This window comes from Rhea americana, unplaced genomic scaffold (assembly GCF_003343005.1).
Source record: "Rhea americana isolate MKP2758 unplaced genomic scaffold, rheAme1 scaffold_14, whole genome shotgun sequence".
Taxonomy (NCBI): Eukaryota; Metazoa; Chordata; class Aves; order Rheiformes; family Rheidae; genus Rhea; species Rhea americana.
Window position 1 is genome coordinate 5,433,426 of NW_028185483.1, and position 24,599 is coordinate 5,458,024.

The 24,599-nt window shown below is 39.1% G+C and overlaps 1 protein-coding gene across 1 annotated transcript in view; it reads right to left on the reverse strand.

Moving 5' to 3' along the window:
- Nucleotides 1-5,423: 5,423 nt before the first annotated feature.
- DNER (delta/notch like EGF repeat containing) overlaps nucleotides 5,424-24,599 on the reverse strand; it is an 86,284-nt gene continuing 67,108 nt past the window's right edge. The window contains exons 9-13 of the mRNA XM_085298694.1: nucleotides 24,325-24,447; nucleotides 20,840-20,953; nucleotides 19,649-19,780; nucleotides 12,692-12,938; nucleotides 5,424-6,515 (exon numbers count right to left, since the gene is read on the reverse strand). Of these exons, the coding sequence (XP_085154820.1) occupies nucleotides 6,404-6,515; nucleotides 12,692-12,938; nucleotides 19,649-19,780; nucleotides 20,840-20,953; nucleotides 24,325-24,447 (728 nt within the window). The 3' untranslated portion in view covers nucleotides 5,424-6,403. The remainder of the gene's footprint in view (nucleotides 6,516-12,691; nucleotides 12,939-19,648; nucleotides 19,781-20,839; nucleotides 20,954-24,324; nucleotides 24,448-24,599) is intronic.

Genomic DNA, 24,599 nt, shown 5'->3' on the forward strand with positions numbered 1-24,599 from the left:
TTCACACTGATAAATAGATCCCTCTTGGTCTGTGGATGCTAGCARAAAGTCCAGGGTCAGTGAGCTAAAGCAGATTGTTCCTCTTACGCTTCCCAATCTGTTATTGAAGCAAGCACAGCAGACCAGCTTGTTTTCCCAAATGATTAACTTTGCTGCCTTTTCTGCTCAGCACATCAGATAAAGTTTATTCAGTTAGCTTATTTATTTACATTCCTTTACCAAAGATCTCACCAAACAAAGCCTATTTGATGGTTTATTCTTTCCTAAAGAGGAAGCTTRTTTACAGTAATCTTATCATAAACTCCTTAAAAGAAGGATTTATAATTGGAATTCATAATAACAGAGCAATCTGACTTTTCCAGAGAGGTCATTTTTGTTATCCATTTTGCACTGAAACCAGATGGGGATGGATGTGGCAAAACTATTCTGAAGTTATCTTTGTTTTCACTGGTTGATCCTCTCCCCATCAGAAGAAATTACCTTTACTTAACCGGAGCTCTTCCAAATTCTGAGAAAAAAAGGATATAAAGGAATTAGAGGCTGGTTCCCACAGAGGGTGCTCTGCAGGACAGAAGTTGCCCAAGGCGGAYCACCTCTAGCGTTCCAGCAAGCAGAGGGGGAACAGGCAGGTATAGCAACAACTTCTCCTGAGCAAACTTTCTCCAGTAACGGGCATGTTGGACTGAGAAGGAGCTTCTGGGGGCCTAATGAGAGCTTGCTGTACTCTGCTCATCCTTATAAGTGTAACAATCTCCAGCTACTTGTGGCAGTAGCAGTATTCAGATTGCTCTGACTTCAGACTCAAGTCAGTCTAGTCTCCCTGATAAGAGGTTTAACGTGGACATAAAGATGGCTCACAGCCAAATTTGCCTCCCACCATCCTTTCTCCCACCACTCTCTACAACTACATAGCATTTGTGAATGTTCAGCAAAAGGTCTTGGGGAATAGAAGACAGATATGCTGAAGAAGGGACAAGAACCAAGGCAAACCAAAGAACCAAGGGCAAAGGCAAAGATCAGCTTTATGGACGGGGTACGTCTCTGTCTACTGCAGGGTGCAGGTTCGCTCTGCAACTGAACTGTTGTGGGCAAAATGAGAAAGAAATCTCAGGGAAATTTTCGACATAGAAGGATTTAACCGCATGAAGGGACAAAGTAGTTCCCTCTAGGCATAACTCTGACAGCTCAGGGAAGGAGCAGCTATTTTATTCCTCAGCCATCCGCTCAGAGAATAATTGAACTTATTCCTCCTCAACCATCTATTGCTATCAAAAGAGAGACTATACATCTTCACATAGGTGACATCTGCTCAAGTGTTTCTCAGTAAAGACCTGCTGGAGAAAAGCTAAGAGGTTTACAGGAATTAAGCTGAGATAAGATGAAAACATCAGTGCTGCAACAGAAGTTTCACAGTAAGAGACTTTATGGAAGTGCAAGCAATGTATACACAGCGTTATACCTGTGGCCACACTTTATTTTGTTTTGCTTTTGGATGCAGAGAGTTGCCCACTTTCCCCAAGGATGTCATGAATATCAGCTCCAAATTCCCATTTTCTGAAGGATTAAGCATGCAGAGGCTTTTGCCATTTGAAGTAGCATCTACCTGGATTTTACTGAGCTTAAAAGTCTTTCTGCCTCTCACTTCCTTCAAATTAGTGTAATAGAGAGYTACACGTGCAGTAGAGGGAGTAACAGCAAAAACAGACTTGTGGTATCGGTGCAGAATTTCACCCGGACACGGATTCACAACGCASCTGGTTAATGAAGGCGGGGGAGCCTCGGCTCTCCCTCCGAGCGCTCGTGAATCACCCGCGCCTCCCCTGCGCTCTCCCGCTTCCCTCGGAGCCTCTCACTCGATCAGTCTGCAAGTGCTGAGACTACAGAGAGCTCACACAGGCTTCTGCTGGCTGCCTCCCCACGGCGCCAGCTGGTTCGCGATCRCTCCCCCAAACCTTTCATTCTTTGTCTGCTTCCCCGGCCTAGTGGGGGGCTGCTGCCAACCGGTATTTATAGCACCAAAATGAGACCTGCCCGCAGCCCCCGGGCCCGCTCACAGCGGCGCCTCTGCTGCCGCCTGCCCGGCCCCGGCTGTCACTACAGGCACAGGCATTTTCCGCGACGGCCCTCTGAGGCGGACGATGGCTCTTCGCTTGGCGGCCTTCTCCGGCGGCGAAGCCGTACGGACGCGGGGCCGCGGCGCCGAGGGAGCAGCGCGCCTGCCCGCCGGGCGGCCCTGCTCTGCGAGCGAGCGAGCTGTACCCACCAGCGCCGCAGTTCTTCACCACGCGTCGGGAAGACGACGAGGCTTGTCAGAGCCCAGGGCGGATGGGGTTCCACCGGGGGGAGGCAAGCTCGGCAGGCTGCTCTCCGTCCCCCGCCACCCGAGAGGCCAGCCAGGCCTCCCCGGAGAAGCCCACGCATGCTTAACGCGGGTTACGTATGTGGCTTTGGGCGACGCGTTTTCCAGCTCGTATTCTCACCTGTTCCCTTGGCCTTGTCTTGCGTACACGCATCACGCTGCAGTCAGCCCCACCACACGGACGGGGAGGCCGTCTTCCTCCTTCGGACCGCCTTCTTCCTGATTCGACGTAAATAATGTGCATCTGCTATTAACATGTATATCACGACTTTGAGCTATAACTGCATGTTTCACACCACCCCAAGCAGGTAAGGTCAGGCGCCCGTGCCACTCCGGGAGAGACCCTCGGGTCTCTCCTAGCGAGACCAGGACCAGGAGAGAGCAGAACTTGGCGGGTCACAAGCACCGGCAGCGGGTAGCAAGCCCCGAGGCTTGGCCCCCGGTGCAGGAGGAGCTGGATGCTGTTAGCACACGCAACTACACCTTTCCACACCTAATTTGCAGCAAGAAACATGTGTGGCAAATATCAGGTGGTATTTGCTCTACAGCTCTATTTGCTCCCTGTATAGAACAAAAGCTCTCTGGTTTGGGAAGAACATATGGAATAACTGGTGTTTCCTTGTCTGCCTTCACATTTATCCTCAAAAAAGCATTACGTAGTACGCTACATACATACAAGGAGGATAAGCGAGTTGTTCTAGCAGCTTTGCAGCTAGGATAAAAACTCAGGATGGGTTTGTGCCCTCCAGGTCTAAGGGCCAGTCCCTCTGGCAGGCAGCACGGTGCCTCACAGGCATCTCTGAAGCACACAGGTACAGGCACAACGCGTGCACAGTGTGCTGTCAGAGTTCAGTAAAATAAATTGAAAGGAGCGAAAGTAATTTTCAAAGCACAATTCATAGAAAGCACATGATAATTTACAGAAGCTAGAGGCTCCATGCTGACACAAAAATAGCTCCTCACAAATTACTTATCTTTCGGGTCAGTCACTTGAGAGAAATATGGAACGGTCAAGAATTGCTATCAGGTGTGATTTGTATGCAGAACAGCTACTGCTCATTGCAACAGCTCTCTTGCAAATCATGGACTATGAACATGCATATGTTCTCCAGAACAGCAGTGCTGCTTCTTTCTATACTTTGTATAGATTTGCAGTTCTTCAAAGATAAACAAAAATTTTACCACTGAAARGACTAAAAACTCTGAAGAATGAGTATTTCTTTTCTATCTGATTAGAAAATCAGCTTTAACTCAAATGTATTTGACTCTGCTCCACAGATAAGATATGAAAAAGAACACAGGGTAATAGCTTCCTTCAGACAGTGTTACTCTGCCAGGGGTCTTAAAATATACCTGCACTTGGAAGTCACCAAAAAAAACCATTTCCATACCACAGACAAAGCAGCAGAAGGTAACTTTCTTCCCCTAAAAAACAGAGTAAAACTAGAAAACTAGGTCTCTCACCAGAAAACCACCAGATGCAAAAGCACAAATTCTGTCCTAGCAAACTGTGCCTTTGGATCGGAAGTGGGGCTTCTTCGGGCCTCTTTCTAGTAATTACAGCCTTGGGTAAATGTCAGTAAAAATTCACAGTAATAGATACAGGAGTTCAAGAACAGCATTTTGGGTTTTTAAGAGGCATTTGGCATTTATATAACTCAAATATAACATGGTCCTACTAACCTGTATATTCACCATCCAGCCATTCCTAAGAACAGTAAGAGACTTCATTTAAGAAATGTTTAAAGTTTTAAAGTTTGGCCCATTTCTGCTGTTCTTACTCTCCTGACTTTTTTGGTGAACTAAAATGTAACCTCACAATAAAACTTCCATTTTAGCAACATTAACAGCTTGAGTTACAATAATTTGTCTACCTCCTGTCAACACTAATTGTGCAGGATGTGGGAAATAGATTCAACCTCTGTGACTGTAATGAGAAGCAGCAATAGTAATCAAATTCAAAATTAAGAGTAATATACCAGATGTGCTCTGCCCACCGACCCAACCAGTGGTTGCTTTTCTGCTTTCTCAGCTCCTTCTGTTGTGGTTGTCYTTAGTGGCTGATCTAAGGTCTGGAGATGTCGGTATTGGTCAGGGAAGGGCAGGACTCACTGAGACGCCAGATGCCTTCACTCAGAGGGCTATCAGGAGTCARGGTTTCCCACGGGACATCCTTGCTCTGTCTGGAAGTGCTGCCTATGCAAAATATGAACATTCTGGACATACTCCAAGATCTCTCAACATTAAGAGATTAACCAGAGCATGGGCCTTCAGCACTTATCAACCTCTAATATAACAGTACTGAACCAATCTAGCACAGCACCACTCAGCAATACCTGTAGGTAGCTACAATTCACCTCTATAATGTGCAATCTTGAGTGCCCCCAAAGCAGGCCTTTTTGAAACAAATTGGATCAGGCTACACATATCTCCAAGGCATCTGTGACAGAATCTTACTCTTGCTACAACTTAGAGCCCAGATTTGCAGTCAAGTCCACTCAGGAACAGCCTGCAGTTTGTAAGGGTTCGCCTGCAGGATTGCATCTTCACTCCTGTGCTGTATCTGCCTCACTTTTGAAAGAATATCGTGATCTTCACTTCCGGCAAGACACAAAATAATGCATGTTTGTTTCCAGGTTCTATCTATGTTCCACTACACTTTTCATTCCAAAATGAGAATTAGTTTCAGAGCTAACCAGAGTAGAGCTTTTCACTGCAGGTCATTCTAAACTAAGCCAAACAGGGACTTGAACCTGTTCTCCACTTCCTAATCTACTTCCCTAAACCCTAAGAGAACAGCTGTCAGTCTTCTTTCTTTGCCTAACTCTGAAAGCTTAAACGGACGAATGACTTCCCCAGAAATGTCATGTAGTTCTCTCTTCTGAGCTAACTCCTGCCACAGTAATCTGCCTTGTTAATTATGTCTGTTTTTTTTCTTTTCAGATTAATAACTGTAGTATCTTCTTCAGGCATTATTTACCGCACATTATATACTCAAGTTCTTCAGATTTATAGACAATATTGCACTTTCCAATTAAGGAAAACAAAGGGAACAGCTGCAATCTTCACTTGATAACATTTATTAAATATTTTTTGAAACAAACAAGAATTTTAAGAAGCCGATAAGCAATCAAATACAGCCACAAAAAGAAAAACTCATACTAATCGTAAATAAAAAGCACTATGAGAAATACACAATATTTAATGAAACTATACTGTACATAAACAACCTTTGGGAAACAAACAACTCAAACCATATGCTTAGTTTACTCACAATATAAAAAACTTTAACCTTTAAAGAAAAATATAGATTCGGTCCAATTGTAGGATCCAATCACATGTCCACTGAAGTCAATGGAAGTTTTCTCATCGATTTCAATGTTTAGTGGATCATGCCCTTATTTTGCCTCAAGAGGCACTTTAATTATTATACAAGGCTCAAACTTGAATACTATTACAAAAACATCAAACATCAACTCAAAAGTATGTTTCAGCAACTTTCAGGAAACAATGCAGAAATAAGTTATCTATCCATGCATGGAATAAGGCAAAAGCTAATTCATTCAGATTAGGAATAATAAATTTTACTAGTTTCTTCTTCACAACACAAACATTTTAGGCTTCTTTTTAATTAATGGATATATTATGTATCATAATATGCTTCACATTTTTCCTACCTCTACTGAGAAAGCTGGCACTGACATGTCATAAAGAACTCTTCATTAATTACTGTTTTCTGTTCTGTAACAACCACAAGAAACTCATCTGGGTTTAGTAATAGTGTCTACCAAGAAAAAAAGCACACACTATCATAAGCTTATAGTTTATAGAGCTCAAGGTACATTAAAATGTAATCCATGAAGTTCACGAATCCTGTTTTAAAATATTCCAAACTAAAAGCTGCAGAAAATTGGTTCTTAAATATTCTACAGAAAATTCTGAAGCATCCAACATTTTAAATTGCTTATGCTTTCTTCTTAAAAATATTTAAATTAGGTTAGTAGCCCATCCTTTTGAAAAATAATCCAAAAAAGATACACTAGATTACAAATCTTTTGTTTTAATCAGTGTAACCAAAGGTTTGTCATCTGGGCTGTAATCTTCATAAGCAATGGGGGTTGCATCATACATTGCAGGTCGGGACTTCTTGCCAAACCTGGAAACAAAAGAAAGCTTTTGGTGACAAAGAGAAGTATGAACAAGTTAACTGCAATAACCCACTGAATTACAGTACGCTGTTGGAAAAAAACCCAGAGAACCTAAGTAAATTCTAAACTACATTGCAACATGCCAGATATACAGAAGTATAAACACCTGAACTGGAATGTTCAAAATATATGGATATCAGATGAACAACTTTCCAGTAAAGAGGGAACATATTCCATAATCAAATCTACAGGAATTTTGCCACTGAATTCAGCAGTATCAGAACCCATGAAGGTTGTGGAAGTCAAGAGTGAAATTGATGGTTTCAAGGAGACCAGCATTTTATTTTAGCGCCTGCTGTAACAACCAACATTGAGGTCACCTCAGGTCACATCTATTTATGAACAATAAACAGACAGGCATGTGATATTTGCATCTGGAAATGCAACAGATGCATAGTGAATTGAGTTGTGACCTGCAGAAAAAGCATGGAAAAATTAATTTGAAGTCTTCTCACTTGACATGCACTTGACAGAAGCAAGTTGAAGCTATTGCCATGCTGCACTCAATCTCCAGCACTGGCAATATTAATGGTAGTTAGGATACTGTAATGCCTCATCAAGATACTAATCCAGCAAAGTTTCCAAATGGAACAGAGCCAGGTTAGCAGTGCCCTCATCCTAGGTGATCACCTTTGAGGAGAACCAGGCTGCATCTGCCTGTGCAGCCTCTACTGTGACTCTACTTCAAAGGCCCCAGCACCAGCACATGGAGAGCTGGGTGATGCGCCTTTGCACTGCATAGGCAATCTATCACTCTTTGGATCATTTATTAATATAAAAATACAGTGCTAAAATGCATCTTAAAAGTGGAAAGATGGCTTAAGTGTTCTGACTACAATTACATGAGCTTTAAATAACAAATGAAAGGAAAACAAAGCCATAAAGAATCAAGTCTGCTTTTCTTACGAACCCAATGCCAAAAAAATATTAGCATAAAAGTAGAAAGACTTATTTCTCCAGCAATCCACACAAAGGATTCTTTTTAACCCCTTCTTATGTACCAGATTAACTCTACATTAATTCAAGTTGTTCACAGTGGAAGGTGAGATTCAGAAAATTCAGATTTTAAGGATATTTAGACAAAAACAGAATCAATACTATTTTGTTCCAAAATTTTTATGCAATTTCCTGATTACTCCAATTTAATTTTTGGCTGTTTTCAGTGATCTAGAATTGCTGATAAACCTAAAATGGCTGGAAGCATTATAATCCAAATGGTGGAAATCTCATTTGTCAAAGTACTTCAACAGTCAGTAAGTCCATACTAGATACACTTCCTTGAGTGACTATCTGCTTTCTTCTACAGTTTACAAAAATAAATATGGACAGACCATGTTCACTCATCAGCTTCATCATGGATGAATCTGTTTTTCTATAAACAAGGTAAAATTCCAAGAATAAAGAATCAAGATGGCATCTTACTAAATCAGTGATGAATTTCTGAAACACTCATTTCCTCTAGCATTCTCAAGGGTGTAAGGAAATACAGCTTTTTCATAGATGCAAATGATGATGAAAACTTCCCATGATTTAAGTCAAATTTTGCCCTTTTTGACAGGTACAGAGAGCACATTGTTTGCGGCACATGGTGAAACAGTACAAAACCCATCCCCTTGTGTAGGTCAGGGTTGACATGTGCCTCTAATTAGAAAACACTGAGAAAAGACCACAGCACATATGCTAGCTGTTTGTGGCCTGGCTGAGACATCAAGCTGGTAGCCCGCATTGCTTTGATCAGGGAGCTGAGAAGCCAGCTCCGCTCCTAATGCTCAGCAGAGCTAACARTGAATGCAGAGATCTGAACACAGAATTGTTAAATGGGGAGCCCTTGCCCAATGGACATGTAACTAGTAGGGGCTGCACATGGATCTTATGCTATTTGACATTTTAATTGATGATATAAAAGAAGACATAAAGCATTTACCAATCCAACCTGCAAGACAGACAGATTAAAGGGGTGATAAATAGTGAAAAGTTGCAGGTCCCTACTACAGAGCATACTGAATCAATGAATAGACTGCTTACAACAAAAGCAAATACAAACAAATGAAAACGTTTCTTCCAGTGTGACCAAATACAGACATTGATCTAGGAACAAAGAGTGTAGATCGGATGGGAAAATTTATATCCTAAAGAGTAGCRAGTTTGGAAAAGACTGAAGGGCCATGATGAGTAATCAGAACAGTTTTTAGCACCATACTGTGACTGAGGAAAAATTACAAGCTTGAGTTTGCAAAGGGAGCCTATCAATTGGACTAGGGAGGTTCTGTGGCCTCGACACTTAGCACTGATGTAACCATTAGTGAATTATGRCATTGTTCCAACATGTATTTCAGAGGTATTTACAAGTCGCAGAAGGATCATGAAAAAATCAGAGAAGTAATAGGAGAATTAGAAAATGTATTTTGTAATGAAACAYTGAATGAGATCGAGGTGTTTAACTTGTCAAAGGGAGTCTGAAGAATCCACAAGAATTTTGAGGACTGTATATATTCAGCACAGGAATTGTTSATACAGGCAGGTGGGTGCGTGTACACGCGTGTGAGAGACTGCCCAGTTCCATTTGAGCCRTGGAACTGGGTTGTCTCTCAACTTCCTTAGATGGAAATATCGAAGGACAGCTAACCACAGAGTCATCAACCTCACCAATCCCATTCAAAAAGAGTTATGGGCAAATTGCATGGCTGAACCCTAAGGAAATGGTATTCCCCAATATCCATAGGATATTGGATATAGGATATCCATAGACTGGAGACTGGAGTTTCCCTAAGAACAGAAAAAAGGAACCACATATTGCTACTCTCTTCAAACCAGCAACTCTGACATGGTACTCAGCTATAAAGGAATTCTAAACCAGAGAAGAGAGAGAGAGGTCAGAAGAAAAAAATGCATACCCAGAGGAAGAAGGGATTATTCTTTCCTCCACAGGAGAAGAATAGCAAGGAGAATGCTTTTCTCTCCATTATTCAGAGGAAAAGTCACACACAGGAGTAGGTATCGCACATTCCTTAACATAATTAAACTGTAATCGTTAGTTTCAACAAAGCTGTGACTGGCAGTGGAGTCAAATACCACAGTATTTGTGCATGCCATCACAATTCCACAAAGAGACAGCTGGTTAAAACTCATTACTGAAACCTTTGCCAGCAAAAGACAAGAAAAGAATACTTGCTAAGGCTCATTAGACTCAAGAAGCTTAGGAAGCTGCAGTCTAACATGATAGATTCAAACACAGGAACACGGAGAAGGTGCAGTGGAGAGAACACTAGCAGGGCTGGGACAAGATGACTGATAAGAGTCCAGTGAATCAGACTCCTCAGCCAAACAGGGACTGAACAAGATTCAGCATCTTCAAACTAAAATTAAACAAAAAGCTGTACTCCTTTACCTGGACTGAAATGACAAAAGCACTGTTTTATATTTTCCTAAAATAGAAATAAATACAACTTCACACTTAAGCTCTGTGAATTACCTGACTTAGCAGCTCTAGCTTGGATTTTGATAAGGTATCCATTCCCTGCAAACTTAACTCTCATTTCCTTCTTCAGAAGGAAGTATTATTTGAAATTAAAACATTTATTTTCATTTGCATTAAGTAGAAATGCCTTTCCCAAGATATAGAAACCCTTTATTTACAGGTTCCAACATTCTCTTTTAACTGCAAAACATGAATCTGAAGAATTGTCAAAAATACATCCCAATCTAAAGATTTCTTAGGAGTTTATTTAACCTCAAAGCAAACTTTTTTTTTCCTGAAGTTTTGTCTTTAATAATAAATGGCAACACATTCAGAGTAATCCAGATAGCAGTGAGAAAGACCAGAACTATCCTACCTTCCAAAATTTGAAAGGTCTTACAGAGGAAATCTTTTACCATTTCCATTATCTGTCYGTGAAACCTCAAAAGCAAGGGAAAATTCAGATCCAAAAGATTTTGTCCTGCTAGTACACTGTTTTGTGATGCCTTTGGATAGAGAGGTGCCAAATTTGCTTTGAGAAATAAATAGAAAAACCAAGATGTTTCACACTGCTCTTCAGGAGACCATTTCCAGTTCTGGAGGAAGTGCAAAGTACCACTTCAGTGACTAGTAACTGAACATGAAGGAAGTATTCCTGACTGCTGTAGCAATAAGATGAGACATGTTTAATTTGAAAGAGTAACAGTATCATTTTGCACCTTGCTATTTATCCTTGGAGATGTGCAGTACAAAACGGTGACATTCACAAGGCCAAATAATGAGACTATAAAGCTTTTTATGAGCCATAAAGTAACTTCCTCCTCTCCCAATATATCACTGAAGGAACAAGGAGTTCTTGACATGCATACAGTGTGGAGATGCTGAGCTCCTAGAGGAAGCAATGCTAAGCTGAGTGGCAAAGGAGACTTCACAGGAAGCATTAATGCTGATTTTATTCAGACTATGTTAAATAAACTACACTATTTTCTTTTAAAAATTTACTAACACATTTTGATCATGAACAAATGTTTCATTATAAATCTAGTTGGAACAGTTTAAAGAGCTACTGCCCACCTCTTAGACGCGATTAACTGACCTTGTGGGAATCGATCCATTTCAACACAAACTCACATAACTTGGACAGCTTCAGTGGTGGTACAAATTACCCCATTTAATTTGTACTGAAACCGAACTGCAGCATTCAGACAATCAGTTCCCAGCAATCTCCAACAAATATACAGTTATTTCTCCATCTCAATGCACATGAAAGTGTGTTCCTCCATTCTTTTAGAAACATTTTAAGTGGTAATGTATATGAACACTTGTTGGAATTCAAAATTACTTTGACAAATTAAAGAAATAGGAAAAGGAAACAACAAAAATGAAAGCTCTACCCTATTAAAGGAGATGTCAAATACAGAAGAAGCAATGCTGACAAGGAAACAATATGGCACAAGATCTTTGGGTGAGAAAAAGGTCTAACAGATCACAAAACTAAATCAGTCAATAGTGCAATGCTATATATATATATGTGTGTGTATGTATATATATGTGTGTGTGTGTGTGTGTGTGTGTGTGTGTGTGTTTTGTTTTGTTTTGTTTTTTTAAGGCATATGAACAGGAATGCCAGCTAGGATAAAGCTTGTGATTTCTCAGTTCATTTTGTACAGGTACTGCCTCTTCTGGAGAACTATTTCCAGTTTTCTGGACTATCCCTCAAAAAAAATGCAGACAAAATAGAACATGTCCCAGGGAGACAATGAAGAAGTTGACATAACATATCCAGGAGGAGACACAAAGAATTGGGTTAGTTTAGTCCAGAGAAGGAAATAAAGTGAAGACTTTTTAAAAAAAGAAAAAAAAGAGAGAGAGAGAGAGAGAGAGAGAGAGAGAGAGGGAGACATGATATATGTGATTACTAGTAATGGCATGGCGATCATTGCTCTCCATGACAACTTGAAGAGTAAGAAAAAGCAGTCTCACATTTAGCAAAGAAAATCTAGGTTGGATATCAGGAAAGCACTTTCTAAATCTATTCAGTTCCTCTGAAGGCTTTTAAAGAGGATTGTCAGTGAGTAACTAGGTATAATTAACACTATATCAGTGCAATGGGTTGCACTTGAGCTCTTGAATCCATTCCAGCCCTACTTTTGTATTATTCTGATACTCAGTGCCTTGGCTTGCAAGTGCTCCATTGAATTTAATTGTTAAAAGATTACTATTTCTAGGAAAGAGTGATCTCCATTTGAAGGCAAATGGGGGCACAGAAAAAGGGATTTGAAAAGAATCCTGCTGAACAGTCTGGTAAATTAATCACAAATCCAACGAATGTCTTTTCTACTAATCAAATTACTCATATATACCAGTTAAAGGATATTTACATCTCAAACATAAGATCTTTCAGGCTGAGAACTGCACCTGTCCCTCTTCACCAGTCATTCCAAATAAATTCAGAATAATTTCCACTGTTTTAGGAGCTGTGCTGAATTCTCACACTTCAGCTGAGAACAGAATGGGGATCAAAAAGCACAAGAAGCAATGCCGAGGATCCTGTCTTTCCACAGAGAAGCTGTCAATTCTGTCAACAGCAGTTAGATACACTACGCATGGACAGAAATTACATATCATTACAGACATTTTGGTTAAATTACCATCCCCGCAACAAACCTGGCATGTCGGATAGAAGCAATTGCACTACTGAATTCACTGTCAATGCTTCGACAGTTGTAGAATTCTTCATAGGCTGGCCTGGAAGAGCCTTGATATTCAATGCGGCTGATGCGACATATTCCCACAATCAGGATGATCAGCATCAGCACAAAGGCGACACAGAGAGCCCCGATTATAATGTAGAGGGAGTGACGAGGCATATTCGTTAGGCTCTCCGCCATATGCCCAGACTTCCACTGCAGATCTGCCAATACGAAATAAAAGGTTATTATTAATTAGTACTTTATATTCTTCCTGCTGAATAGAATTATTTTGTGGCATTCACTTTCAGTATTTCTGCAGAGACTTTTGAAGCTTAAGATATGCAACATTAACCTTTTCAGGTCCCGCTACAGCTATATTGCCATGCCTAATGTGCAGCAAATTTATATAGCACTGTTCTGATCCTTCACCAAGCTCTTTCATAGCCTTTTAAGGTGAGATGGGACTCACTCACCTAGTTTGATCTCCTACATAATCCAAATCATAGCATGTCATCTAGTTACTCTTGCATTATGTTTCACTAAATGATATGCTCTATAAAGACAGACAGTTTTTATTTAAAAACTTCTAGTAATGGAGAAACCACAAATTCTCTGGGCAGTTTGTTCCAATAGTTAGTAAACCTTTCTATTAAAATGTGTGATTTAATGTTTATTAAACATACTTGCTTTTTCATTTGAAGCATAGTTTTTTATTATGTCTACCTCCACTAGACTGCAGACTTTCATCCCTAGAAACCACTGTTCTCCCAGAAGTGCTCCAGTACTCCTATTCTTGCCTGAACCTTTTTTCAAAGAGAGTCAAGAGAGAGATCGTTCTCTTTCTGCAATAGCTTTTCTCAACTCTTGAATAATTTTGTAGGTCTCTYCTGTACCCACACTATTTTCAACATCCCTTAAAAAATAATGAAATAAATAAATACATAAATGCAGTGTTCTATTATCAGTCTTCCAAGCATTCAGCACTTTCAAAGACACAGGRATAAAAGAGGTTACATATCCTTGTTCCTATTAACTGCTCCCTTCACTATAAGTTTAAGGGCCCTATTAGGTCATTTTTGTCACCCCTCCTCACTGGGAGCTCATGCCRAGGGCTTTATTCACTGCCACTCTGGAATTTTGCATGGACCACTGTTTACTGGATACACTTCCCGCAATGGCTTGTTTCTAACCCACTTACGCTGCATCCGGCTGTGTTAAAGCACACTTGGCTTGAATCAGCTGAGGATAACAAATGATTCAGATCACTGCATCAGTGGTCTGTTCTCAATCATTATTTACCAACAGATAATCTGATTGTTGTCTGCAAACATATTAACTGTCTTCATTTCTTGACCATGTTACGTTTTTCATTCAATAGCCTTCARCTCGCTTGGACTAAAAGTGTTAAACAAAGTGCTATCGCTATCTGAACTTGCTTAATTTAAATAACAAAAWATATATATATATTTTAATTTTTGTATAGACAATCAAGGATGGATTAGGTTGAAATAACCTCCCAGTACATATCAATGTTCTCACTAGTTTACAAGCATATATTCTCTAACAATCTGCAAAAACCTACAGCCAARCTATAAGACAGTGTACTGGATAGCAAAAGTTAGTAAGATCAAACTGATTATACGCAACTCTAGCATCAAGCCTTATATGTTTTTTTACATTAACAAGGACCCCATTATTTAAAATTTTATCAAGACAATTTTCATCAATCTCCTGTGATGTATTGATAAAATATGGGTCACTTGAAGAGAAAAAAAAAGTGTCTCTCTCCAAGAGAGATCCAGAGGTAGACAACACAGCCCTAGTAGTTTCCTCATACAATGAATGCACGACACTTTGCTCAAGAAACCTATTACATTTTGCACTAACATTCAGTCCTTCATTCAGTCCCACTTCAGTCCTTCCCAAGGACGATATAAGAGGTTCCACTCTTTGAATGGTGTGCAATCATACTTGAAAGGTTTCATTTTTAGAACACATTTGGACATAAGGATCCTTCCACTTAAAATTCTTGTACTCAAGAAAAACTGCCTCTCTTATTCCTCTTCTAAGGTGCATGGCGCCCTGGAGAACACAGCAAGGCAGATGCACAACCTCTTGGAGAACCAGTACTTCAAGGACAAGCAGGGCATCTCACAAGGTGCTACAGCATTGGGCCCATTGGAGCTTTCCTTCAAGCAAACTTCCCCTCAGACTTCTCAAAGGGGACCTTAAAGCAAAGCTAATTTGGAAAAGACTTCTTGCATTTTATCTATTCCAAATCATCATCTTTAAAAACATTGCTGATGCCCAAACTAATGGCAGAGACTATCAATAGTCTGTGTCCTCAGCTCTGGTTTTCTCTCAGAATATTTCCAGTTAACCCCAACTTCCTCTACTGTTTATTTTCATACCAGGAACGGACTTGATGAAACTCTTGACTACAGAAATTTGACACTCTGAGAAAGCTATTTGTAGCAGGTGACTGCTCCCCCCCTTTTTTTTTCCCCCTCCAAACAGACTTCTGCTTTTCACTGCCTTGGAAACTTCCTCTACTTAATGACAAACACAGTCTGGGACCCGGGCTGTCACGCAGATGCTCTGGGGATGTTCAGATTATTTTAGGAGCCACCTCTCGGGGATTTTGATGATGACAAGTAACTGATTTGAGCACTGTASTTAAAACCACAAGTTTAGCAGCATCTGTGGATAAAGTCTCCATCTATGGCAGAAATACAGGGCGCAGAYAGAGACTAGTTGGGAGAACATGTGGGATACACGAGGGCAGAACTTGAAGAAATGGTCGCTCTCCGCTGGCAGCAGGGAAAGGCTGTCCTGGAGCTCCTCTCGAGCACAGGGCTGCTTGTTTGTGATTTCTGCTTCAGACATCGATAAAGTTTTGATCAGTCTGACTCATTCTGTGATTTAATGTTTCTGCAACGCTCTTGCTGCCGTTTGCTCAGTCTGCCCGTGAGGGCGCCAATACAGCTGTGCTGGGTTCAGTTTCGCAGGGAATTCTATTTTTGTTCTGCTGCACATTTGTCACACGCAGTGGTTTGTGTCAGGTTGTCAGACCAGGCCAAATTCAGATCTAAGGTAAGGAGATCTGTGGCAAGGCAGTTCTGTTTTAGACTCCATGTCTGATGTTGCTGGATGATAAGGGTATGAGGAATTTCCTCAATTCTTCTTCCCCAGATAAAAATACAAAGATTAACAGCTTATACTCCAAAGATTAGAAAGAATATGCAACAGCTCAAATTTACAGTGCTCTCAGTTATCATAGTACAGCTAAAAAAATTAAGAATTAGATTTCATTGAGCACCACAGTTTGTACTACAAATACTCTGTAACAATAGTTCCCAAGTAACAATATAGTTTGGCTTATCTTGCTAACTATACTAACAGGTAGTTAACAGGCAAAAGTAATGATATTAACAAATAACCAGCAGGCATTAGCAAATTTACATAAGATGTTTTGTAAGGGTTTTTACACTGAATGGTTTATCATCTTTTTGGCCAAATGCATTTCATTTTAAAAGGACAATTCTCCTTATAATAGAGACTGATTAAATCCTATTGTTATTAATTAAAAATTGCTAACACTGAAGAGGACTACAAGATGATATAATAAATATCAAAGTTCATTGCTAAGCAAATTAAATCCACCTCTTGAGTATTTTATGGTATACAGAGCACTTGACAAGAAACAAAGGAGTACGATTTAAAAGAAGATAACTCTGAATCTTGTTATAGTAGTCACTTCCCACTGATAAAGCAGATTGCTGGTGAAAAAAAAATGGGAACTACCAAGAATAAAGAGCTACTACACAAAAAGGACTAAATACCATCATCTTCCTTCACGGCTAATAAAAGCAACTCTCAAAAGATAAAATGTGATCAGTTTAGTCAATTGTCTCTGTAACACCAGCTCACCCCCATCTTGAGAAGTATGAAGCTTAGCTCCAACATATGTCCTTCTCCTGCATTCAGAGGGATGGTCCAAGACAGAGGAAGCCAGTATACAGTGTTTAAATTTAAATTTCCAATCATTATGCACAAATTGCTGAAGCAGTATGATGGAGAGATGAACAGATGAACACTAAGAAATTCAATCAATTAACTGAACAGAAATCCACTGCACCATTGACTAAGCTTCAATGAGCTCAGTCGTGCTGCACCCATTTATAAAGGAGCTGGATATGGCCTTTCTACTTCTGTAGACATGATCAGAATTGTACTTGGATCAGCTGGTCAATTCTCAGCTCAAAGAAAGAGACGGAGCAAAAGAACTTCCCATGGATACATAGTACTCTCTCAAGAAAAAGAAAAAAAAAATCTGAAGATCAAAATGCTTTCAAATCCTTCCTACAAAGTGATTTCTTCAGAAATCAATCCCTCTCTATTTGCATAATCCTTTATATACCTGTTGAAATCCAAGCTCTTTAGTAAAGCTTCCATAGCTTTGAGTATAAGCCACAGCATTGATTACAGAGGCTGCATCTTTGTACTAATATCTGACTATAGTGAAGTACCATGGTATCTCATGGACAATACATCATACTTTGTCAAAGTGACTTTAGTAGTAAGGGAATGCATGACATTTGCTGAGGTTATGCTTTGTGAAGAAACTATTGTCAATCCTCAAATCTTAAACTTGTTTTTCAAAAAAACATGTCTACATAACTGTACAAATATTCTTTCCCGTTTTCATTCATGTAAAGCTAATCCAAGCCAGAATTTTATAGATTACATTTTTTATATTCCTACTAATGTAAATATTTTACATTTTTAATCAGAGCATATATGCAGTCTATTAGCTATCTTAGCTTTTTTGATTAAAAAAAACACCATAATTTCAACCTCTTCAATTGAGAGCAGTTGACACGAACAACACTATAGAATTTCTTCTCCAAAAATTTAGATGGAAAGAAAAAGTCTAATATTTCTGGCTAAAGATCAGCCCTGCAATGGTATCAATGTCATTTAACACTCAGACAATTCTCTGCCTTCTGTTGCAGCAGTCATAACATAAAAGAGCAAATCAGTCAAAAAAAAAACTTAAAACAGCAACAACAAAGCTCTGTTGTTCCTCCCTATTGTCCTAACATACATCAGGAGTGTGTGACATGAACAGAAGTTCCAAGCTGCTGAGCAGCCRTCCAGGCCGCTGAGGCTCAGGTATAGTCAGGTGCTATGCAGAGAGGAAGGTCTAAGTGGAGACAATTGCCTCACTCAAGAGCCTTATCAGTAAAAGCTCATCTGCACACCACACAGCATGAATAATATGGTACATATAGGCTACATAGCATAACAGCATCATGGTCCTGAGACTTAAGCAGCCTGCAAAGCAGCAGCGCATGCCATTCACAGAGACAACAAAAAGGCAGTGCTGTCACCATCTCTAGACTAACTAGCAATGTTATTCTGCAGTCCTCACATTTGGCAGAAGGCAAAATATTTCAACAGACTTTGATTCCATAGATTCCCAGAATGAAAGAGGATTTTCCAAAGTAGGCTGGAGGCTGGTTATCCTTCCATGCAGGCATCATCATCATAAGTGATTTTTAATTGTGTTGTTCTGTGATTAAGCGCCAAGACTGAATTCACAACCAACAATTAAAGGAAGATGAGGTCACAAGCCAGCGAGTGCTTTTACTGTAAAGCTTTGGATTTACAGCATCAGTCCRGATGTGAATGAAGTTGTATTTTGAGTGAAAACAAGGGTCAATGTCAAGAATAGAAATAAACCTCAAGAGCAATGAATATAAGTTTAAGTAAAACTTACAGGTTTAAGCAACAAGAAAAGCTTGAAATCTTTGTGCAAGTGAGACAAAAAAAATTTTTATTATTATTCCATGCCTTTGGGTAGTCATGTTCTTATGAATGTACAGTAGGMGTTTTCCAAGTCCCTCTCCTTTTTACTTTTTAATCTATCACTTATACCTGCAACATTAACTGTACTGAGTAGTATAAACCCCCTCACACAGCCCTGTGTATCTGTATAATATCTTGAGGGGTCCACGACCACAGTATTTAAGTATTCAAGTAGTCAAATATATAGCTAAACTCTCTACTAAAGGTGACACCTGGAGTTCAAGAACAGGACTTCAGCAAAATATAAAGCAGCTCTGTGAGCAGCAGAACTAATGAACCCTAATTTCAGTTTTAACTCTTCCACAGTTGAGCTTCCTACTTTCTTCCTCCAACAGACTCTCCAGTGTTCAAAAAGGGTTTACACAGAAGCTTTTCTCTCTGCTAAGAAGTGAGAGCACTCTGAAGCCCTTCCTTCCCCAGACCTGCTAGTAGGGCTTCCCTAAGCTATTCTTACTAAATTCTTATGAAATATTTTTCTTGGAAATGTCTATCTTTCTAAAAAATCTGGTGGAAATAGGAAAAGAGTCTGCTGATGAAGGAGATAAATATATGCATACAGTCACAGCACAACTACATAGGTTTGTTTCCTTAGGCAAGCAAGCTTAAACTTGTTTTGCAGAAACACTACCAGAACTCCAGACACTCAGAAGTCAATACAAATCTGTTAGTACCACAGTTACAGTGCTATGGAAGTATACTTTATCCAAAGTAAGTATGAAATAAACTCTGAGGTTGAAATATATTTTAAAAAGAAAGGAAATTTTTAGTGCCCAACTGTGAAATCGCTTCTCTGAAAATCTGGTCCAACAAACCTCAAAGCAGGGCATCAGAAACAGAAGTTTCTAACTTATACGACCACTTTCACTGGTCATGATCACTAAGACAAAATGCACTTAACAGAATTTCAATAATTTACAGAAGATTCAGGGTATTTGTGCACCTAGGTACTAAGAGACGATAACAAATTTCTTTGCTATAATCTCTATACCATTTTTTGAAGTTTTTGGACAACTATCTACATACATATTAAAAAAATCCTTATAAAGTTTTATAAACTTACGTATTTCACAGTTTGCGCCAACCCATCCATGTGGACAGTGGCAGGTATAACCATTGGGCTGATCTATGCAAGTTCCAGCATGGTGACAYGGGTTGCTGTCACAGTCGTTGATATCAACTTCGCACTCTTCACCTTATATCATGAAAAAAAAAACTTCCATATAGCAGCTGTATCATATCAGGTATGCCATCAATGCCATTGGTATGCTATGAATGCCATTCATTCTCGGGATTTCAAAATTATTCTATAAATATTTCAAGAATTTAGTCTCACAGACTTATCTTCCTTCCATAAGGATATATTATCCTCATTCAACCAGGTGAAAATAAAATCTGAAGTCCGAGTGACTTGATTAACCTCACTCAGATTCTCTCTCATTTCTTTAAACATAAACATGTTTCCCTCTCTCAGTCAAACGGGATATAAATTTACCATGTATATTCTGAAGTGCTATATAGCAACTACAATTATAATGTAGATAATCGGTGCTGCAGAGAAACAGCCATTGTACAACAGAAAGTCAAATCTTTTTTTAAAAAAAGATTAGCACAGAACTAAAAGCATCATTTGATCTACAAAACAGCCATGAACAGATTCATCTATTACCACCACATTGGATATTACCTTATAAGACTAACAGAGCATCAGGTTGTAAATTATCTTGATAGCAGATATTTGGACTACACCAATCACGTCAGTTTAAATACAAGGCAAAGGAATTAAACAGGCTGCTTCCCGTTACTCTAAAAGTGTATATTGATTCACAACAAGCACTAAAAGACTTTTAGCAATTGCATATTAAGGTATCAGAATGAGTTCTTTCCTCAGCTCACAGTAACTAATAGGTCAAGGTTAACACATTTTCCAGTTTCAACAGTGTCCAATTAGTATACTGGCTCACCTGGTAGTCTTCAAAATGTTATTTTTAAAATGTAATCTACTCTTAAGCAAAAATGTCACAAAGAATGTTAAATAGGAGTTAGCTTAGTGAATTCTCTTTAGCAACAGATATTTTGCTGCAAAATTTTGAAGTTCAAAACAGTTGTAACATCAACAACTTTGTTCTTGCAAGATTGATTACAATTCAGTAATGTTCAAATTAATTTGTTTCCTTGAACAAATATTGTGTTATTTGGCATCTGGGCACGGTGAATAACAATTAAACATTCTGTATAATTTATAATTACTTGCCTGCATATCCAGGTGAGCAAATGCAAGTAGCATTTAGACCTTCACTGTCACAAGTGCCACCATTCTGACAGTTGATGTTAATACAAGGATCTTTGTATAATTCACAGTGCCTTCCTGAAAAAAATTAACAACTGCTGTTAACATTAACCACACTGACAGTCTGAAATGAGTATGTGCGATGTCTTCATTCCACCTGGATGAGAGCAATGATGTGCAACTTCAAAGCCTGATCGTCCCCTGCAACACTCATCAAATGAAAAGCAAGATGTTGAAGTCGGCGAGATTAGCCATTGTAAATCAATGCTGTATAAGACTAAAGACGTACGTTTTATGGTGGCTGAACTTTAACATGCATGCCACCCCCCATGCCCTCTCTCATCGAGGCTTTGGGACAAAGGAGTCGGGGAGCGGAAGTTGCCTTTGCTCTCCAACAAGAACTGGTGGATGATCTAGGGAAAAACAATGCTGCTGCTGATCAGCTACTCTTCAACAGGATTTAAACTGTAATTTTCCTCAGTAARAAGTTTATGTATTTATGTTTTTAATAATGAACATATGTAGTCTGAAGTCTTTTACTGACTTTTGAGGAAACTGAGAAGAAATATCACTTGATAAGCCAGTAAGAAATCAATTTGTTCAAATGTATAGCTAAAAATGAACACTTGGGTTGGTCACCTTCAAGCCCTTGTCTTTGATGTCTCGTTTTCACATGTAWGTTACGTGAATTCATTAGTTTTGCTTTGTAGAAGATTGTACTATCTGGAAATACGAAWTAAAAGCACAGCAGATTGCCACCTGGGGATTGGGAGAGAGGATCTAATGCCACTACTTAACGCATCATTTTCTCCGAGTCTACTTTCCAGATAAAAATAGAAAAATCGACATGTGAATGATCTAATCAGTATGCGAATGGCAAAGAAACACGAACAAATAAATTTGCTTATGAGACTAATGAAGGATTGGGAGGACTTGATATATAATTTATCTACTGCAGAAAAATTCACTTGCATTGAAAATACCTGCTCAAATTTATCCATTAATGTTAGGTTTAAGCCTAGGACTAAGTCTTATTAGCATTCTTTGCTTGGGCATGAAGCCAAAATGACCATTTGGCTAAAATAAAAAAAAATACCTTCAAGTTTTCCCATTCTTAAACTTACTGCAACAGTTYCAACAAACTAACTAAAAAGCAGGGCACTGCTTTTTCTGAACACTTCCACGTGAATACATTTACAAGTTACAAGCACTCATTTTTCATTTTTTAAGGTGGCTAATATTTATACGTCCTTGTTGTCAGTACAAACTGTAAAGATGCAGAATCAATCAAAAGAAGCATAAACTCATATTGTTTACTGCATACAAAAACTGTAATACAACTTGGACATCAAGAAAATGTTTCTAAAGACAAGGTAGTGAAAGATACTGCAGGAATATGTTGCTTGTGGAGATTACAGAACCTGCAGTGTTGGAAGACTGCAAGAAGAAGTCAGACAAATGCATRTAAAAATGGCATAAACATAGTTGATCTTGCCTCACTCCTCCTCAGCCTCTTTCATGAGTATCAATTTTATTGCATAGGAACTGGAAAGCTGGTGAATTTGAAGTTGCAGGGTTTGAGAAGCAGAACTATATATGAGTAAAATTAGCAAGAAAACAGAGCCATTTGGGGAATGAATACGTGAAAGAAAAACATTACAAAAATGAAAGAAATATGGCAGAGGGACGCACACAAATTAATAAGTGAGCAGATTAAAAGTAATGGTTCTCTACCATTCAACATTTTGCAGCACRAGAGCAATGGAAATGTATATTAAAAACAGTTATTAAAACACAGTTAAGAGCAATAATCAACAATTATGAAAAAATAATGTATTTTAAATATGTATTTACACTCACTACACATCGCCTGAAACCATTTGGTCAGCCTGTCAGCAGCAAAAAGTCAGAGCACTCTAGTTTGAGCACCAGAAGCCAGCAGAGCAATAAGCCCACACGCGCATGCTGCTGTAGCCTTCAGTGCAGACCAGCGGTAACACCTCTGCTCTATTTGCCAGACAAGAGATCCAAAACAGTCAGGCAGGGGTGCAGAGGGACTGCAGACAGGAGAGGTCTGGGCTGATATTGCTAAAACTGAGGCCTCTAATTGCCCACAGACTACCTTGAGCCTGGCACCTCAGCCCCACTCATCAGTGCGAGCAAGTACCATCAGCCTGGAGCACCAAAGAAGGTGTCCTCACGGCCAAAAAGGGCTCGCAGGAGTGGCATGCCCCTGCTGGCACCCGAGGCAGAGAGACCTTCTYATGAGCCAGGTGCTGTACACACAGTGCTTTTGTTGGCACATCCAGGTAGGTTGAGAATATAACATAAAGGCATAGCATTACAGTTAAGGGCTCTTTAAACTGTCATGAACATGAACAACAGAGTCATTTCCTCGCTAAGCCTCTGGAATGATGAATTCTTTATCTATTGTAAAGAACAGTGCAATCACCAGCACGAAATACATATTTAGCCTCAAGCAGCCACTAACTGAGTATTACTCCTCAACACAGCTAAGAATTGATACTCTTAATGAGAAAAATGCCTGGATAATGTTCCTTAAAACATAGTCATCCTATGTAAGAATAATAATAATAAATAAATATATATATACACACACGGACATAYATATATATATGCAATAGTAATATCAGATGGTTGTTTTCAAAATGTTCTGACAGCATGATTCAAAACAGAATACGCAAAGCAAAGCAGCATTTTAGCCCTCAGAGACATACCACAGAAAGCTGACATAGGTTATTTTTTCTAAAACTGAAATCTACTGCAAGATAAATGATTTTGTACAACAAAACAGGTACTTTTTCCCCTTTATTTTATAAATTTCTTAAGAAATTCTAAAATCAGATTCCATTATAACATATATATGATTAGATTCAGTTAACATGGGAGAATAGTTTCAGATCTACTACTTTTTTCAGGGTTTACACTTTATTTGCTTAAAATAAATACTTCCATTTTGAGTCCTTCATGACAAAATGTTTCAAATACTAATCTTTTATTACTGTGTTTTAAATTCACTTCACTGGAGAAAATCCAAAAAATGATTTGGGAAGCCCTCCACATAATGGCTTCTACCATTAACTGATGAAAAAAAATGTATCTTTCTTTTAAAAATAAATCACATTCTAAAATATCTTAAAAACAACTGAAAAAGATGGGTCTAAGAAGAACAGAGAGAAGCCATTTGTCCTCTTAAAAGGTCATATATTTCTTACACGATCAAATACCTATACAGACCAGCTCAATCTGAACTACTCACTTGGATAAGTATTATGGGATCAGGATCTACTTTTGTTTCCTTCTACTTTAGAGGATGGGATACTACCGTTTGTTTCTGCACAGTGGAATCTCTGCATATCTCAGTAACAGAAGCTAYGACAAAAACACGCAGAAAACTTCAGGAAGTTGGCGGTAAGATTACTTGTTACCTTCATACTCAGCAAGGCACACACATTCATAGCTATTGACGAGGTCTCTGCAGGTGGCTCCGTTCTGGCAGGGGGCAGAAAGGCATTCATTATATTCCTCTTCACAGTAAAGGCCATGGTAACCTAAAATCACATGAAGAGGAAACAAAACATGCTATGAAACACTTCCCAGTAACAGTCATCAATTAAGCCACTATAGATGGTGGGCAGATGTTTGTTTGCTAATTGAAATATACTGTGCAGACAGATACGTGTTAAGATGTCAGCTTTAAGGA